The sequence below is a fragment of the Spermophilus citellus genome (assembly GCF_964194105.1).
Source record: "Spermophilus citellus genome assembly, chromosome: 12".
Taxonomy (NCBI): domain Eukaryota; kingdom Metazoa; phylum Chordata; class Mammalia; order Rodentia; family Sciuridae; genus Spermophilus; species Spermophilus citellus.
In genome coordinates, this window is record NC_138198.1 from 55,621,392 (window position 1) to 55,641,249 (window position 19,858).

Consider the following 19,858-nt stretch of genomic DNA (forward strand, 5'->3'; position numbering starts at 1 on the left):
ATGAGCAGTGTCCAGCTCGGGCAGTGGCCCTTTGTACTCACATGGCAGTTTCCACGCACACTAGCACTCGGCGGGCTGGAGAGCGGGTGTGGGGCCTTGTGGACGCGGTCAGCTTCTGCTCACCTGCTAACGTGCTGTCCTGCTTTGCTTTTTGCAGCTTTTATCCATGACCCAAGACGACTACAAACCATCTGATGTTAGTACCTCTTTAGAATCACCCTTTTTGTGTGTGTGAGTGATTTAAAAGTGACAAATGAAATGACCTCCTTTCATGAAACCTCCGTATGCTTTTAATTTTTTTCTTGCAGAAATTATATCTGATTTGTTGCTGTGAAATATTGACTCATGAGATTGAATATATTAATACAAAATATATTTAGACTCTTTTAAAGCCTTGCTTTTGGGGTTGTGTTTTAAGCATTTTGTTCTGTAGCTCTACTAATTTAAATAATTTTAAAAAGGAAGACTTACATGTTCAGAGATACACATACATGTATTTATATGTTTATCTCAGAACTTATAATGCCACAGGGACAGACGGGGAAAATCCCAGTGTTGGCACTTAGTGCAGTTGGGCAGAGAGCCCAGAAGGGAGCATCTCACCTGGGTGCAGAAGGACTTTTGCAGCTGCCCTGTGCAGAGCTGTGTGGAGAGTGGGTAGGACCCACTCTCTGGGCTGGGCAGGGAAGGCATGAAGGACCACACAACCAGGGGTGGCTGGGAGGTGGGCAGTGGCAAGAGCTGAACCTGAAGAGGTCAGCCCCGACCAGGAAGGCCCCCTAGACAGTTGCAGTCTATCCTGAGGACAAGGCGTGCATCGCACGGTTCACAGGCGTGCCACGAGATCAGGTGTGCATTTCACCTGGTCACTCTAAGATCAGGTTTGGAGAGATGGTACCTGATTCCTCCTGCTAAAATATGTGTCATTGACCGTGGCATCCAGCTTTCAGTCAGCTTGTCACTGGGGGTTGTGCATGGAGGATGGGTGGGAGGAAGTAGGTCCACACTGCAACTCACCCTGTGGTCACAGGTGTCCTTCCCCATGCTCCCTGCAGGGCCTGCTTGTGACGGTGAACGGCAACCCTGTGGACTACCACACCATCCACCCCAGCCTGCCCTTAGAGAATGGCCCCGCCAAGACTGACCTGTACTCCACCCCCCAGTACCGGTGGGAGCCCTCTGAGGACTCGACAGGTAACCAGCCACACAGGGCGCATGTCTCGTTCAGGGTGGTGCACGGGCGTGCAGGTGGTCCCTGAGTTTTCCAGGGTCTGTGCTTCCTCTTCTTGCTGACAGAAGTCCCCTGCGGTCACCTATTTATGTGCAGCCCACCTAACTTAAACAAAAAGGAAGGACATTTGCTTCATGATGGAGCACATTTAGTGTTGCAGTCTGACCACTGTCTGGGTCAGGGTCCGGGGTGAGGGGCTGGTTCCTGCACCTGGGTTGCTCCTGAGCCTGCAGTGAGGGGCTGCCATCTTGCTGGAGGCTCCCCTGGGGGGCTGTGTCCAAGTCCTGCAGTGTAGCTACTGGCTGGAGATCTCAGGTGCTCTCCACCCAGGGCTCTCCAGGGGCACTTACCCCTGGGGCTGGCTTCCCTCAGAACAAGAGTGGGATCTGTCACCCTTTCAATCTAGAAAGAAAGCATCCAAAGCAAAAGCCACGGCCTTATACCAGAGTCTTCAGGAGTGGCCTTGTTGTTGGAAGCCCCCCACATGCAGGGGAGGGCATCTGCAGGGCAGGAACACAGGAGCAGGGAGCTCGAGGCCAGGTTAGGGGCTGTCTTCGCCCACCTTGTAGAAATGGTCTTCCCTCCGAGTGCTGGGTGCTGGGTGCCTTGGCCCCGGCCAAGCAGGGCTGATGGAATGGTGAGAATTCTAGGGGCTCAGTTAGTTGGGAACGACCCCTCAAGTCTCCCATAAAGGCCGTACGTGCCACAGGAGTGCTGTCCCTGGGGACACTCACAAGAGATGTGGGGCGTTGGCATCGAGAGTTACGTAACGCGTTTGTCCATCTAGAGAAGAAAGAGGAAGAAGAGGATGAGAAAGAAGAATTTGAGGAGGAAAGGATCCAGGAGGAGAAGAGGAGTGTCAAGGTCCACGCCATGGTCTCCGTGTTCCAGTTCATCATGAAGCAGAGCTACATCTGCGCCCTCATCGCCATGATGGTGCGTGTGAGTGGCACCTCCAGAGGCTGGGTTCAGTCTTCCCAGTGACGGGTTGACAGTGTCGGCCGCGTTCATTTTTCATGGGATTTTTATACCATAATCTGCAAAACTGTGTCCTCTTCAACTCTCTCAGCCCTTCCTTAATATTAATACCCTCTCTAGCTGGAGGTACGTCTTTCCTTGGCCGAGGGGAGGCTCCACTCCGCCTGGGCTGCAGGTCCCCCCACCCTCCTGGGGCCCCGAGAGCCTCCTCCAGGTGCCAGGGTCCTTAGCGCTTGTTCCGTCTGAGTGCAGCCGCAGTGTTGCTGGGTGAAAGAGCCTGGCTTCTGTGACTTCCAGATCACAGGTGGAGGCAGAGGCCCAAGGAGCCCATGAGATGAGTCACGTGTTGACTAAGGAATATAAAGCAGAGGCTGAACAGCCCAACTGCCCTGGAACTCAGCATGGTAAACAGCACAACATGGGTTCTTCTTCCTAACTATGGAAACCCGGAGTGAACTGCCTGGGCATTGAAAGGCCAAGACTCTTTCTTTCTTTCCTTTCTTTCTTCCTTTCTTTTTATTTCTTTTTTCTTTTTTCTTTTTTTTTTTTTTTTTGGTATTGGTGATTTAATGGCAGGGGCTCTTTACCTCTGAGCCACATCCACAGCACTTTTTATTTCTTATTTTGAGACAGGGTCTTACTAAGTTGTTTAGAGCCTCACCAAATTACTGAAGCTGGCCTCAAACTTGTGATCCCCCTATCTTAAAGATAATTTTCCTGTATCATACAAAAATGGCAACATTCTATCTGCTTGGCATGGTGTGTGTGTGTGTGTGTGTGTGTGTGTGTGTGAGAGAGAGAGAGAGAGAGTGTGAGGCTTCAAACACACTACTGAATACAAATTCACTCAGTGTGCGTAGAGTACAAACATGGCAGCTGTCACCTAATCTTTGGTGAACGCTCTTGCATAAGAATAATATTTTCAGGAAAATAATTCAGACCATTGTAGTTGTCAGTTACTAACATAATTTTAATAAATTTTAATTTAATTTTAATCATGCATTTTTACTAACGGTTTTAGATAGCTCATTACAGTTGTTTGTGACTCTGCAAAATAGGGTGAAAATGAAGAGGTTGGTGGCAGAGGGAGCACGCTGGCACCACGCAGGGCCTCTGACTCTGCCTTGGAGGTTCGCGGGCAGGGCCCTCACAGCACCTCTCCCTGGCCTCCACTCTGCACCTGAGCCCAGGTGGGCCTCTCCCCCTCAGTCCGCTATGTGCTCTCCTGCGCTCACGTGGTACCTCCGTTCTCCCCAGGCCTGGAGCATCACCTACCACAGCTGGCTGACCTTAATGCTGCTCATCTGGTCCTGCGCCCTGTGGATGATCCACAACAGGAGGAAGTACGCCATGATCAGCTCACCCTTCATGGTTGTCTACGCGAACCTGCTGTTTGGTGCTGCAGTACATATGGAGCTTTGAACTTCCAGAAATCAAAAAGGTCCCGGGGTTTCTAGAAAAGAAAGAGCCAGGAGAGCTTGCATCAAAGGTAAGTGAATGGAAAATCAAGAAAACAGAACCATGCTGATCACAATCATCACATGAAGCAAACCTTATAACACTAGGCTCCAGATATTCACTCCTTTGCAGAAATTAACAGACACGAACCTGTGAGAAATAGTTTACATTGCTTAGAGGCTGCTGTAATTTAGCATGTAGTACACCATGCTGTTAGCTTATTAATATCAGCACTTTCTACTCAGAGAAAAATTAGAGTATAAGCTATTTTTAGCATATGATAGTTATTAGATATGAAAATAGGAACATACAATGTGAAACAGAAAAATACAATATAAAATATCTCAAGGGGCTAGAGGATTTTCTTGGATTGATTATTAATTTGTAAAATTGACTTATTAGCACATTGCTATTTTAGTCAAGCATTTATTATTAACAATGTGTTTACTCCAATCCTGTCCTAAAACACATTCTTAATAGCAAAATTAAATATGACACTTGCTTTTTTTCCTCTACTGATTTGCCTTCACCTGTGGTCAGATCATTCATAATCTCTTCCTGGCTCATTTATTTCACTGGCTGTCTCAATAGTTTTTATTTCAGAAGGTTGGGAGACCCCATTTATAATCTTTTTTTGTTAACAAAATGGTAGGTGCTGTTGGGAGTCGCCCTGGCTGCAAAGACTAACTTCCCCATCTCCCAAGAATAGCTGTCCAATGATGAGCCCTGCTGGCTCACCTGATCTTACCCACCAATCAGACTAGCCCTACTGGCTCACCTGATCCTTACCCACCAATCAGACTAGCCCTGCTGGCTCACCTGATCCTTACCCACCAATCAGACTAGTCCTGCTGGCTCACCTGATCCTTACCCACCAATCAAAAAGCGCCCCATGACAACTCTCAGACCACCCTCGGCTCTATAAATATGCAGAGCTGCCTCAATAAAGGGGCATTTTTCTCCGTTGGCAAGCTTTGATCGTTCTCTCAGGTGCTATACACATCTCTGGTTGATGACTGTGTCTTGAGGTAGTAAAATCAATCAGGTCTGAACATTCCATGAGCCTTGAAGGTTGCTCTCCACAAGATGAGGAAAATCTGTGTCTCTGGAGAGGGCTGAGGTAACGCCCATGAACTTCACCTTCTTCGGGAGCAACCACGTGAAGGTCACCAGACACCCCCTATCCAATCCCAGCTGGCTGTAGACAGGGGCTGACTGGACTGGACAGAGATTGATCCTGTGACAGTTTTTGACAAAAGGCTATTGTGTAAAAGAAAAATTTCCTAACAGGTGCAAGCCCGAAGGAGAGGCGAGACAACATCTCCTGTGTGTGGGCCAGACATTCCCTTCACTCACCCACTCCACTTCCGTCCCCGCTGGTCCTGTGGAAGAGCCTCCTACCAGTACCTTTACCTGGGGGCTTTCCTTCCACCTCCTCCCTGGGCTCCTCCCAACCACAGGCACAGCTCACTCCTCGGGTAATCCAGTTGTCTTCTATAAGAGAAATTCAAGATCATAGAGAAATTCGAACTCGTAGCCTTCTGACTGTGTGAATTCATCACAACCTGATTCAGACTCTCAAAGACAACAGACAGCACCAACTCCCTAGCTGAGCTCCCTCCTGGCTAATTAGAATTAACAATTCTTTGAAGGGAAATGTTATTTGGTGATTAAATTTGTTAATGATTTTTTTAAAAACACTAATTCCTGGAAGCTAGGATCTCTATTTATATTTTAATGCAACTGGGGGTTTTAAAAGGGGGAAAAGAGCAAGATTTTTGTCAAAGACATTAATGACACAGGCTCATTGACCCTCCAACATAATGATGTCTTCCAAACACTTTTCTAAGCACACTTTACAGAGTGCTGGTGAGTCACGGTTGGGTAAGGAGAGAAAGGAAGGATCAGGCCTCCATCCTAGAAGCTCTGCAGGCTCCCAGACAGATGGCATGGTCTGCAGCATCCCGGAGCCTGTCTCTTCCTGGCCCCCAGATGGCATTGACCCCACTTCTAAAGCCTGGCCTCCAGGGTGCTTTCCCCAGCACATTGCTGCTGACCTCTCTGAACACAGGTGACAGAAGCAGATTCCTTTCTGTTTATTGCCATAGTCAACTCCTGGCGCCCTCCAGGATTTTCATGCCAGGTTTTCAGAATCGCAGGTGGTCTGGCTTTTGACTTCCTAGGGTCCTGGTCATGCTCAGCAGGACTTCCTGCTGCCTGTTCATGTGAACGCCCCACGGAGAGTGAAATGGGCAGTTACCCTAAGTGAAAATCCATCCCCAGCATCCAAAAAAAAATTGTGTGTGATTTAGGGGTTCTATTATATTCACAAAGCTATGACTTGTTCATTTGCCTTTTTAATTCTTTAATTTCTTTGGCAAATATTTATTAAAAGCTTACGATGAGGCTCCCTGCCACACCAAGGCTGCACACGGGAGGCCAGTCCACCACCACTGACATGCACTTTGTCACTCCTATCTGCTGGCCACCCTCAGGGGCACCTCCTCCCCTTGCACCAAGGACATCAGAAGATCCTGGACAGCATGGGCCTCAAGGTGGATGATGGCCTGCTCAGCAAGGTTATCTATCAGTGAGCTGCATGGAAAAACACCGTCCTAGCCTGGTACTGGCAAACCTGCCAGTGTACCCGCAGAGTGGTGTGGCTGCGGCTGTTTGTGCCGCCCCTGGCTCAGCAGCTCCTGCTGCAGCAAAGCAGAGGAGAGACGAGGAGGAGTCTGAGGAGGCTGTTGATGACATGGGATCTGGGCCCTTTGGTTAAATTCCTGTTCCCCTGCAAATAAAGCCTTCTTATGTAAAAAACAAACAAACAAACAAACAAAAAAGCTTAGATGAGAGCTATCACTCCCAGCCACCAGGAAGGCCATAATAAAAGACAACAGGTGTGACTGAGGTCATTGGGACGTGTGTGCTGCTGGTGGGAATGTAAGTTGGTGCAGCACCTGGAAAACGTTCCGCAGTCATTGTTCCTTAAAAAGTCAAACACAGAATCACCATGAGACCAGCAAGGCCCTCACCCGGGGGGAATGGAAGACACAGGTGCACAGAAACCCAGGCCTGAGTGGTCAGGCAGCATTCGCCATCGAAGCTATGAAACAAAGTGCCCACGTGCCTATCAGCCCACGTGTATGCATGCAGAGTGTGCACCTGTGCATGGAGCAGTGTGGAGTAAGGAGGAGGAATGCAGGGCCGTGCGTGCCACAACAGGAGTACACCTACACTGCTGAGAGAGGTGGCTACACAAGGCCTTGACTTAAAATGTCCAGGTTGGGCTAATCCATACAGCAAAAAGGAAATCCCTGGTTGACTGGAGTCACAGGAAGAAGAGGAGGTCCCTCTTTGGTGCCTCTTTTTGAGGAGATTGAACAGTTTTCAGGCTGGAGGGATGGCTCAGTGGTGAGTGCTTGTGTAGCATGAATGAAGCACTGGGTTTGAACCCCAGTATCAAATAATAATAATAATAATAATAATAATAATTACATTATTGATTTTATATATATATATATATATATATATATATATATATATATAATCAACCTTGTGACTGCACCAAAACCCACTGAATTACACACTGAGCCACACCCCAGTCCTTGAGTGATACACTTTAAGTGGGTGAATTGTGTGGTATGTGAATTACATCTCAATAAAGCCATTACCAAAACAAACCCTACCAGGAACCAAGTTCCAGATTTCCTAAGAGTGAGGCACGGGTCACCTTTTCCCTCAGTGCTCAGGAAAATGCTGATAGGTAGTGTGAGCGCAGGGGTCCCCTCTTGCTTCAGCACCAGAGGCAGTGGGAGTAATAAGGGGCGTGTTTTCTGGGGTGAACTTTTTTTCCCATCTGCAGCATTCTTAAGGATCACTGTGGGGGTCAAAGGGGTGTCACAGGAGAAGTGACCCTCCCCTCACTTGGCAGCATCCTTACAGTCGGGCAGACACTCCAGGACAAGCCCCAGGAGGGACCCAGGTGCTGGCGCTGCTGTCCTGCCAGGTGGCCGTGCCTTCGTTGGCTCTTCTCCTCCCAGGGCCACACAGTGCTGAAGATTCTGCTGGCCCTGGACACCTGCCTAAGAGTCCCCACTGCAGAGCAGCAGCAGCTCTGTCAAACCCAAGGGCACCTTGACCATCTCACCCATGGTGGTTATTTGTCGTGCTCCCACTGGGACAGTGCAGAAAACGGTGTATTTGCAGAAGTGTGTTTATGCTGCAGATTTGTGCTTAATTCTTATTGTGCTTTTTCCCTGGTCCCAAATTCTGTTCACTATCACCTTTTGGCTCCTGCTGAGGCAGCACCTCACAGAGCAGAAAGCTCTTCAGGAAAAGGAAGCTCTTCTGTCTGAAGTCAAAATTGGAAGTCAGGAAAATGAAGAGAAAGGTAAATTTGTGTGGACAGGGTGTGACCGCAACTTCTTGAGCTCAGCAAAGTTATACAGAGCCCCAAATATGTCGGAAATTACACACTGAGCTACACCCAGTCCTTGAGTGATACACTTTAAATGGCTGAATTGCATGGTATGTGAATTACATCTCAATAAAGCCATTACCAAAACAAACCCTGATTAATGGAAGCCAGATTTGAACTTGAATCAATAAATACAACATTATAATGTGTAACTTTCAAAGAACACACAAGAGTTCACAGAGGCCTTTTAAAAACTGTTCATTTGATCTCCCCAAAGTGATTCCCAACAGAAGAAACTAAGGGTCCCCAAAATTGCATGGTTTCTCCAGGGACTCACTCATCTTTAATGAAAATGGAACCTAGAAACTAACTGGCATTGTCTAAATTCTTTTCTGAAAATAATACACTACCAAGTAAATGCAAAGGAGGGAGTGAGGGGTGGGGGGAAGAGGACAGCTTCTTTTAGTATCCCTGTGGTTTGGGGCCTGCTGTGTAGGTAACTGGGAAGGACTTGCCCTCAGAGCTCTGGACCAACCCCGCTGTTAGCATTCACAGCAGCTGGGCTGCACCTTAACCCAGGCACCGCCAGGAAACAGGCCAGCCGCCATGTTTATATAATTAGCCCTAATCACCGAGGTGTTTTCCAGCAATAAGTCTGTCTACAAGGCTCAAATCTTGCTATATGAGTTCCAATGTGTGATTAGCACAATGATCAACCAGTAGATTTTGGTAAATGGTTCATTTGAGATCAACCATTGGTCTGATTGCACTCTGAGTTACTGGTTGTTTGAATAAATTACTCAAATATAGGTATCCTTGCTAACCCAGATATGAATCCTGTATCTTACAGTATTTTAAAGCAAGATGAAGTGTTCTTAATTCCAATACATAAAATTGCTTTAGACTTAAACTGTAATTGTTCTGTAAATCTAATTTAAATCGATCATATTTGGCTTCAACTCTTAAATTTTAGGTTATTTAAATGATTAAATAACAGAACAGTCTAAATCATATAGTAACTCATAAATTGCATGCTCCTATGTCCCATGAATGTCACACGGCCAAAGTGAGGTGCTGGTCAGATAACCAGTGAAGGATAATGATGTCGTGTTCTGCCGTTCAGACGAGGACCTTCAAGACATACAGGTGGAAGGAGAGCCCAAAGAGAAGGAGGAGGAGGAGGAAGCACAGGAGGAGGAGCAGGAGGACGAGGATGAGGACCAAGACATCATGAAGGTGCTGGGCAACCTGGTGGTGGCCATGTTCATCAAGTACTGGATCTACGTGTGTGGTGGCATGTTCTTCTTCGTCAGCTTCGAGGGCAAAATCGTCATGTACAAAATCATCTACATGGTGCTGTTACTGTTCTGTGTGGCCTTGTACCAGGTGGGTGGATGGCTTGCTTGACCTCAGTTCCCATACCCATCCCAGGAAGAGATGAGCCTCCTTGTAGAGCTCTTGCTTGCTATAACCCCACAAACAGATCACACGAGTCATGGCTGAAATCAAACACTGCATCCCGAGACTCCTGAGGTGGGGAAGCACAATTATCAACTGGTTTTCTTTTTAAAAATTTTAGATTCTTAAAATGTCAGAAAAATGTTTATAACTTTTTCAAAAATTCTTGATATAAAAAAACCTGACTATTTAGAAATTTAAGAACAATGTCTAGACAATTTTAAATAACAGAGGATTTCCTAGTTTGCTTGTATCTCAGGCTTTGGTTAAGAAAACCACACGTGTGTGGGTGTGTAGATGTGCGTACATGTGCATACTCCCTTACAGGCTTCTGTGTTTCATTAACATTTATAAAGGATCACACTGTGATGAGCTTGCCTCTCCACAAACCTAGCTTTAACTGGGGTTAGAAGGGAACCCAGTGAGAGAACGGGGGTAAGGGTATAGTATTCTTTCAGGCCCATAGCAAATAAACCAAACAATAATCAAGAATGTGTCACACATGGAGATAAAAAGGTCTCGCCTGAACTAATGAACTTTTAAATACTTTGACAATACACTACAGATGTCTTTAAGACTACCCACAGCTTAGACAAGAGAGCCGGCTACTCCCTGGGGCTGTGACATGTGTACTCTGAGCAGACCTCTGAGCAGCAGTTGTCGTTCCCTAGTGCCTCCGAGACATATGACAGGCTGCTGGGAATCACAGGCCTCTTGTCCACTCCATCTGCATAACCACCCCACAGGAAGCAGACTTCAGAGGAGGAGACAAAGCCCAGCTGGGTCCAGACACTTACCCGAAGGCCGCAGGGCCAGTAGAACTGGGATCGGAGCTTCTCCCCCAGATCCACCAACTGAAATAAGAAACAAAATGTGGAAGAACTAAAAATGAAGGAACTGTATTTTCAGACCCTTTTTTTGTCTATGATCATTTGTCCTAAAGAAACCAAATACTTTTGTGGGTTTTCCTCTAACTGCTCTTCATCTCCTTTGCTTTTCGATATCTGATTCCCAGGTGCACTATGAATGGTGGAGGAAAATTCTAAAATATTTTTGGATGTCCGTGGTTATTTACACTATGCTGGTGCTTATCTTTATATACACATATCAATTTGAAAACTTCCCAGGCCTGTGGCAAAACATGACCGGATTGAAAAAAGAAAAGTAAGTGATCTGGGTGACAGTGGGATGTGGAAGTGACGGGGAGAGGGCGGTGATTTGAATGCATATTGTTCAAAAAAAAAAAAAAAAACTTTAGGGAAGATTTTGGCAAAACGTGATGCTGTCACTGTGTCCTGAGTGGCAAGGAGGAGCTCTGAAAGGAAAGGCTCCCCACGGGGCTAGACGGGCCTGCTCAGGGTGTGTTCACCAAGGCTCCTCCAGGGCCCCCTCTGCCAGGAGGTGCAGCAGGGAGCCAGGAGGGCCCTCTCACCCGGGCAGCATCTATTCTAGCAGAAGGACAAATGAAAACCTTGCAGTGGGTGTGAGCTCATCCCCAGCTGGTGAAGGGTGGGGGATGATGAGTGTGTGAAGGGGACAGCAGGCCCAGGGAGGGGAGCCTAAGTGGAGAGGCCCCGCCTGCCTCACTGAGTCCATCTGACCCTGATGCTGATCAGAGCCACCTTCTCAGGAGGACTGAGCTGGGTCTGGGGGCCGAGCACTCCCGGCAGAGGCCCTGAGGGGGAAGAGGGCTGGCCTGGGGCCTTCAGAGAGGGGAAGGAAGGTCCCTGCAGAAGCCAGGAGGAATGGGAGGGGAGGAGTGCTGGTGGCTCAGGGCAGGTGGCTGCTATCTTCCTCTTATTGGAATTTTTTTTTAAGTCTTGAAAGATCCTTGACTGACAGAAAGTGCAATGCAAATAGAAATAAGACAGTTCACAGGCAGTAGCCCTGGTCCTGGGAGAAGTGACCATGGTCCACCTGGAATCTAAGGTGGCAAAGACAGATAGCAAAAAAGGCAGATTTGGGAAGTACAGAGGAGGCTGAAGCAGACACCATGGCTGTGATGTGAAGGAGAGAATCAAAGACTTCCGACTTGTGGATTTCATGCAGGGTCCACTGTTAGGCCACTTACTGGTCCGAGGAAGACCATGAATGGGGGTCAGGGAGGTGGAGAACGGCTTCACAAAGAAGAGGAAGACAAAGAACAGTTTTGAAAACCTCAAATGTGAAATACCTATGAGCAGACATGCTGCAGTAGAGATTGGGTAGGAGAGGACCCAGGAGAAGGCCATGCCACGGTGGACACTTGATCCTGGGCGTGCAGCTGGTGTACAAACCCAGGGACTAGGTGAGATCACCAGGGGAAGGCACAGGTAGAGAGGAGACTCAAAGCTGAGTGCTGGAGATACTTCAGTGTCCAGAGGTACCAAAGGATCCATTCAAGAGGGACTGAGGCTGAACTAAGGAAGATGGCCCCGTCCAGGTTGTGTGGACCATTTTGAAGCCTGGCGGGTTGGACTGGTGGACTGTGTGGGAGAGGGGTGAGGCCAGTGGTGAGAGAGAGAGACTAGTATGGCTGAGGAGAAGACGGTGTCCTCGCTGCTAAGAAGGTTCCTGCTCTTGCTCTGTCCCTTCCAGGCTAGAGGATCTGGGCCTGAAGCAGTTCACTGTGGCAGAACTGTTCACGCGCATCTTCATCCCCACCTCCTTCCTGCTGGTGTGCATTCTGCACCTCCACTACTTCCACGACCGCTTCCTAGAACTCACAGACCTCAAGTCCATCCCCAGGAAGGAGGACAACACCATCTACAGGTGAGCCACCAGAGAGGTGCTTCCCTCGTCCCTAGGCAGCCCTGGGACCTACCTGGGCTGCTGCTCTCCCTTCCAGTGATGGTCAGCGCTTTACAATGGTCATCAGGGCACAATTACCAAGCTCTGTGGAAGCCACCATCCCGCCACAGGAAAATGACAAGCATCCATCTGATGGACGCTAACGGTGTTTTTCCTCAGGGGCTCCAGTGTGGCCCATGATTCAGTTCCCTAGAAAACACTTGCTGAGCTCGAAGGGAGAAAGGTGCTATTTGAGTGGGAGTACACAGAGCTGGCCATGGCGCAGGTCTGTTATCACAGCCGTTCAGGAGGCTGAGGCAGGATGAGGATGTGGCTTGGTGGTTAAGTGCCCTTGGATTCAATTCCTGGTTCAAAAAAAAAAAAAAAGAGTATACCAACCCCAGGTGAAAATTCCCTTTAGCTCTTTGAGTTCAAGGGGGGAAATGAGCACATCAGTAGCAAATGAAGTAGGATTTCATTCTATTCTCAGGAAATTTTAACCTTCCAACACTTTCTAACAGGAGCTGGAATGAAATGATGAAAATATGATATAATCCTTATGATCAGTAGATTTGCTTTCCTAATTTGCTTAGTTTGAACTAAGATTTACTTAGTTTCATTCTGAGGGTGTTCCAGACCACCGTGAGCATGTCAGTCGCTACCAACCAGGAAGGCCAAGAGGTCTCGCCCGCCAATGTGCCCTGCACCATCTCCCACCTCATGAGCAGGGTCAGGGGCTCAGAATCCCTGTGTGCTGTGTACTTACTTCCTTTAGTGATAATCAGACACTAGGAAAAATAAAGATGTTATTAGAAGTTTGGGGACCCCATAGGTAGTCTTGCTGACAGGAAAAATCACACTAAGTTTTAAAATTTGTAAAGAGTACTCGTGTAAAAAACTAACAGCTGTCAATAATTAGAGAAATGATAGTGGGACAATTTTTTGACATGGATGTGATAACTATGGGTGAAACCAGCATTAGATATTCAACTCCAGCTATGTACTGGCTTTATTTAATTGTAAGGCTACTTGTTTTCAAAAGTGACTTCCAATAATTAAGAAAACCTTTTTGGCAGATTTGCATGTTTGTGGAAGAGATGTCATCGTCGGTCTTTGCTGGTCACATGCTTAGATTTTTTTACCTCTAAATGCTTTACATCCCTCTCATGAGCACTTGCTTCTCATCAAAGCCCCCCAGACTGCAGGGCTCTTCTTGCCTTACCATTGCCATGTGCCTTGGTCTTCTGTTGCCTGGTCACATGGAGACATGGGCCACCCTCTTCCAGATTTTCAGCAAGATTTCAGGAGCATGGCTTTGCAGAGGACAATGTGGCTCCTCAGTGTTCTTGCTCATTCAGGTTGCAAGTGAGAACTGAGTGCTGCACGGAGCTTCCTGTCCCTGTGTGCACTGGGCTCCACTACACAGCTTTGGGGGCCACTTCCCCATGTGTCCTTGGCCTCAGCCTCCCAGCTCCTGCCCTTCTCACAGGACAAGAGGGACAGCAGACCTCAAGGACCATCACCCCATCCTACTTCCCATCCTCATGGCTTGGCCTCACCCTGAGTGTCCCCTCACCAGTGAATTGTACAAGAAAACTGGGAGAACGAGAAGAGGGTGTATAAACACAGCCCTGAAACTGCAGCTCATGGGATTTCACTCTCAGGGCCGTGGGAAAAGGGCCTTAGGGAAATTAAGGAACTCACTCCAGGTGGTGTTTGGGGGTTTCATGCAGAGTTCAATAGAAAAGCCCCCAAAAGTTAATTTTGAATAATATATATATATATATATATATATATATATATATATATATATATACACACATATATATATGTATATATATATAATATTTTAGCAACTCTTTTATATTGCAGTATTTTTCTCACTAATAATTTTTACCTTAAAGTATTTCTGTCCCCAAATCCTGAACAATTTTAATGAAAATTAAAGTGGTAGAGAAACAGAATTGTTTGTAGAGTCAGGATTCAAGCCTTGTTCTATACTCTCACCTCTCTGGATGCTTTACCAAAAAAAAAAAACAACAAAAAAAAACATGGCCCACAAGTTGTGAATAACCAACCCCTGGCAGTCATGAAATTGATCACAACAGTGTTGTTTCTATCAAAAATCCAACTAACCATCCCCACCTGTGTGTGTGTGTGTGTGTTTGTGTGTGTGTGTGTACAAAGCTGAATTTGTTTTCTTTAGCCTTACAGACTTTACAAAGTTGGCTTTCTGAAAACGGTTTTATGATGTACACAAGAAGAAACTATTATCAACTCTAACTGAGGAACCTCTGGAATGTCTTTTCACTTGTCTATCGACAATAATATGATGTTATAGCATAGCAATGATATGCTGATTACATAATGTGTAACTGGTAATAGTTTAGTAAAGTTCCTTAGAGACCCATTACTCTTGTGTCACTGCAACATATCCATGATTCATGTTAGAAAATATTGTCTTGCACATAGAAACAAAGCAATGTCTTTTTTGAACCTAAATTTTAGAAGATCTTAGAGAAAATACGTTGACTGTGGTTACCTAATAGGACTCTTTTAACTCTGGGAAAGGAGCAAATTTTAATCTTTCATCTTTCCTTTGACAAGCTGTCTTGAGAAGTCTGAGGGTTGGTCCTCCCAGGTGTATGAGGCGGGCGGTGGGGTGGCCAGGGCCACTGTGTCCTCAGCACTACTCCTATGTGTCTGGCAGTGCTGCTGCCACTCTTGCTGCTCATACTGTCCTTCCTGACACCAACCCTTGCAGGCGATGGCACTGTGGCCAGGAGGCCAGGAGGCCAGGAGAGCCCCCATGCTGCTCTGCCTAATGTCTTTCTCTCTCTCTTTCTCTCTCTCTCTCCTTCTGCATCCTGTGCTTCTGCCTCTCACCACAGTCACGCCAAAGTCAATGGGCGCGTGTATCTCATCATCAATAGGTGGGTACTCCTGTGTTTTCTGTCTTTCAGACTTTCTTGCTGTGTTGAACTCTTCACCGCTTTGTAAATGAGAAGTGCTGTGGTCAGGTGGCGGAGGGGCTGCCAGGTACACTCGCGCCAGCGTGTGGCGCTCCTCCCCAAGGGTGACTCCCAGCACGTGGGGGTCGTCAGGGTCTTCAGCTGGTGCTCAGTGTCTCATCCTGGCTCAACCTAGGTTTGCTCTTGGTAGACCGCGTTCAAGGCTGAGTTTTTCTCTCTCCTGGCCACATGGTCGAGAGCGCAGCTGAAGAACGGCTCTTCCACACACCCTCCTGTCAATGCCAAACCTGCTGCCAGACCCATGCCCTTCCTGTGAGGTCACTGCTGCTCTCCTGACTGGCTCCAGTCCTCCACCGCCTGCTTGCCCTACCTCCCTGGCTAGAGGCACGAGCTCCCCTGCACGGCGCCCTGACCATTCAGCAACAATACCCCGTGCCCTTACCCATCAGCTGATGCTCCCTAGATGTTTCCTGAAAGAAATGCAAATATTCAGAACAACACACGATTTTTAAAATATCAATTTTTAAAATAAACCTCTACTTTAAAAGATCAGGACAGTCTTGACGAGGATTTCACAGTGTGTCCACATCCTGCAGCAGTGCAGAGATGGCCCTGGGACTCAGCCCCATTTGAGATGCCCCACTCCCTGGGGAGGTAAAGCAGGCAGTGCACACAAGCAAAAGAGTGCTCTGTCCTCACAGTGCCACCCAGCACAGGGAAGGCCTGTGGGTCTGGCTGACTCCAACCATTCTGCCATTGTTAATAGGTGACTTGAATTGTTCCTTCTCGTAATACCAGTTGTGTCCTTGATGGAAACATGCATTTTAAAATAAGCCCAGTTAACACACGACAACTCTCCAAACACTTGTTCATTTTCCATTCACTTTTCTCCTGGGCAGACAACCAAAGAACAAGGTATTGGAGGTGACACGTCCAGAAGGCAGTGTAAAAGGAGAGGTCCCTGCAGAGCAAGGAGGGAAGGGAGCTGGTGGGTGCCAGAAGCCTCTGAGTCAACCGCAGGGTTTAGCTGACTGCAGGAGGAGGCACAGGATCCAGTTAGACCTCTCCAGCAACTTGCCCAGCCAGCCCTTCCACACAAAGGGCCACCTCCCTGCCTCTCCATGGTGCTCATAAAGCACTTGGTGTTTGCCTTGGGCAATGGGCATTGGCTGCATGAGGGAAGACTGGGAACTGCTCTGAGGTCTCCCTGGGCAGAACCTGGTGTGGCTTTGACCACACTAGTCACTCCAGCCTGCAGTCCACATCCCAAGGCCAGGGTGCTTACTATGGCCCTCAGAGGTGTGAAGGTTCAGAGCCACCCAGGCAGGTAGTGCCAGGCCCCAGAGGAACAGGATCTGAGAAGCCGGTTCCCATTGGGCACCAGGTGCTTCTGTGGTGTGTGCCCAGCATGCCCACCTTCCACAGCTCCTCCCCAGGAGAGGATCGTGAATGAGCTGTCTTTCCCTCAAAATTGATTTCTTTATGCTCAAGATTGTTTGTTTTACAAAAAGAAAAGTTTGCTTATTAATGTTAATTCTGAATTTAAAGAGGAGGTTTACCTACAATTCTCCATAGGTTGATTAAAATCTACAGGTCACCTTACAAGATGTGAGGTAGGAGAGGGTGTTGAGAATCTCATAGTGATGAGATTATAATAAAGCAGCTTTTTTTTTTTAATTGTAGGGAAATTCCAATTGATTTAGTAAACAGTGTGAATTAGAATATTTTAACAGGATTAAGGTCCATTGCACTGATGTTTACAGAGGTTGAGACTATCATATCCAGTCTTGCTTAGTTGATATTTTTTTGGAGGAAACACTACCATATAGGCTTGATATGTGGTATTAAATTCATAAATCAATTGCTTTTATGTGAATACAATCTTCTAAAAGTGATTGTGAGTTCTAGAAAATACTTTATGCCAAACAATATATTCTATTTTAAATATTACAGGCATTATAAACATAATGAATTTGCAAGATGAAAGGAAAGTGACCACAACACTCGGAGCAACCAGGAGAGCTTTATTGCAGCAATGCAAAAGAGAAGAAAGAGAGAGAGAAAGAAAGAGAGAGGAGAAAGAGGAATGAAAAGAGAAGAGGAGAGATGGAGAGGGAGAGAGCGAGAGAGAGAGAGTGAGAGAGAGAGAGAGAGAGAGAGAGAGAGAGAGAGGGGCCCCACAAGAGGGAGTTTTTATAGCCAAATTCTAATGGGGTCTCTGGGTCTGCAAGCTGCTTTGTTGGCACAAGGGGGGTTAAGAGTTCAGCCTTGAGTGGGGGTGGGGGGGGGAGTTTGAGTGTTCAGCCTTGAGCGGGGGCTTGGCCGTTTGGGCTTGAAGCAAACAGGTGATAAAGAACCAGGTCATCCTGCAGCTAACTTTGTTTGGCATGCCCTGCAGACAACTTATTCAGCCTGTCCTGTACCTAACACAAGATATCTCCTTTTCTCTAATCATCTAATGAAATGGGTAATTACAATTTGCATTTCACATGTTCCAAAGTAGAATTATTGAAAAAATGAATGAGAGTTTAAATATGGAGATTTTACGATGGCAGAATTTCCATTTTTCTTAGTGGAGACTGGCTTAATATGTAGTTGTTTCCAAGTCAAGTCAATAATTAAATGTCTTCATCACTCTGTGTTACATAATTCGTTTCTTCTGTTTCAAAGAGAACATGTCTCCAGGGTAAAATGTCTTGCCCAGCATTGAAAGAGTCCCACTGTGCACCAAGCACAAGGAGTCTGCGTTGCAGAGGAGCTCAGGGTGCAAGACTGAATCTCTAGCTTCCCGGAGAGAGTCCCCAACACACACTTAAGATGAAATGATGTAGGCACAGATAAGGAAGCACGCCCTGAGGATGGACAGGAAGGCAGGAAGGACAGACTGACAGGTCCCTTGGCTTTCCTGACACAAAAATAGAGAACCACAAGTATTGAGAGCTCACAACCTGAATCATAATAAAGCAAGGAAATAAAATATCTGTAAAAATCAAGAAACTCTAAGGAGATAGAATGAACTCTGTGTGTGGAAGAAACACAAAGCATTTGATCTAAGGAGGTAGAGAAGGGAGCTTCTTGAGAATCCCGTGAGCTTTCACTGTGTCTCTTTGGAGTCCCAAAGGAAAAATCCTTCATCTGATCATCAAATAATTTGCACAAGATGATCAGTAAAAAAAAAATTCGCAAGTGTTGTAAGTTCTGTGGCATGGAGTTCCAGGGAATGTGTCTTCATGAGAGTGTGCCTTTTACTATCGTTTTTGAAAAAGTCGAGATCTTCTTTTTTTATTTGCTAGAGGAACAAAACGACTGATTTGTGGGACCCAGTCTTTTCAGAAGCATGAGGATGACTTTTGGCTCCAGCAAACTGCAGCTGACTGAGCCTCTGAGGTGGGTGTATGCAGCCCAGCCCTCGGCTCCCCAGCCCTCACTGCACGCACAGCGAAGTTGTACATAGAGCAGAGTGCACAAGGCCATGGAATGCTTGGAGACAGGTTCCCAGGGAGAAATCCTAGCTGGTTTTCTTCTGAATGGCCTTTTTGGCATACCCGAGTTCTGTGAAGGAACGTGCCGACGACAGAACTGCCGTCCACGGGTGCATCTTCCCTGTCCTGGTTGATGAGGCTCAGCCAGGCGCTCTTTGAATTCTGCCTTTTCATCAGGACAGACTTATGACATGGTTGTGAAACCTAATGTATGAAATCTGCCTGTAGAAGATGGTTCCTTGCTTTAAAATCCTTCCTGTATATGTAAGCAGTGTGTTCAGCACTTATGGAAACTGCTTTAATTTTCCAAAAGTTCTATGAAGCAGACACAGTCATTTCCACTTTACAGACCTGAAGACTGAGACTTGAGAGACAGGCTAAGTAGTTTTGCAGTGTGTCACCTGACTCGTAAGTCATCTGATTGCTCAGATGGCTCCAAATGGTAGCTGGCACATGGGTCCCCTCTGCTCTGTTCTGCCAGCCATTGTAAATCCAGAGGCTAGGCTGCCTGGGGAGTGGGGCTCGGTGTCAGGTTGGCCCCAGGTCTCCTCTGTCCCCAGTTCTGTCCAGTCCCAGACCTTATGCAAACTACCACCAGTTTCCAGAAGCAGGTCTCTTAGATGATGGTGTCTCCAAGGGCTGCTCCCTATAGGCTCAGCCCAGTGTCTCCCTGGACTCCGTCACTCAGCCGTCCGTACTCAGTGTTGACTGCTTGTGATGTGGCAGTCTGGGCATGTTGCTAATTGAGATAGAATGAACTCTTTGTGTGGAAGAAACACAAAGAATTTGATTTAAAGAGCCATAGAAGCAGCTGTAGGACGGCCTGGTGGCTGGGGTCTCACTCCAGGGTTAGAAAGGCATCTGCTCATCAGCTTACAATGGTGGCAGGCATCTGACACACTCAGTGGGGACACATGTCCCCACTAACCACCATCAGGTTCCTTGTTATAGTAAGAGGTGTCTTCCCAATGCAGAAGAGAGCAGTACATAGGGACATGGGCACTCTCCTTGGGGCTACTGCTTCCACACCCAAGTACGTTCAAAACACAGCACTGTCAAGCTGGGGCAGCAGTGTGCACCCAGAGGTTCT

General features: G+C 47.1%; 1 protein-coding gene across 1 annotated transcript in view; it reads left to right on the forward strand.

The window, feature by feature from the left end:
• LOC308631637 (piezo-type mechanosensitive ion channel component 2-like) overlaps window positions 1-19,858 on the forward strand; it is a gene marked incomplete at its 3' end in the record, with an annotated part of 303,944 nt that overhangs the window by 248,156 nt on the left and 35,930 nt on the right. Inside the window, 10 exon segments of the mRNA XM_081263019.1 lie at window positions 158-196; window positions 1,056-1,194; window positions 2,019-2,167; window positions 3,467-3,601; window positions 3,603-3,698; window positions 7,937-8,060; window positions 9,211-9,473; window positions 10,561-10,709; window positions 12,123-12,296; window positions 15,206-15,247. Coding sequence (XP_081119145.1) covers window positions 158-196; window positions 1,056-1,194; window positions 2,019-2,167; window positions 3,467-3,601; window positions 3,603-3,698; window positions 7,937-8,060; window positions 9,211-9,473; window positions 10,561-10,709; window positions 12,123-12,296; window positions 15,206-15,247 — 1,310 coding nt within the window.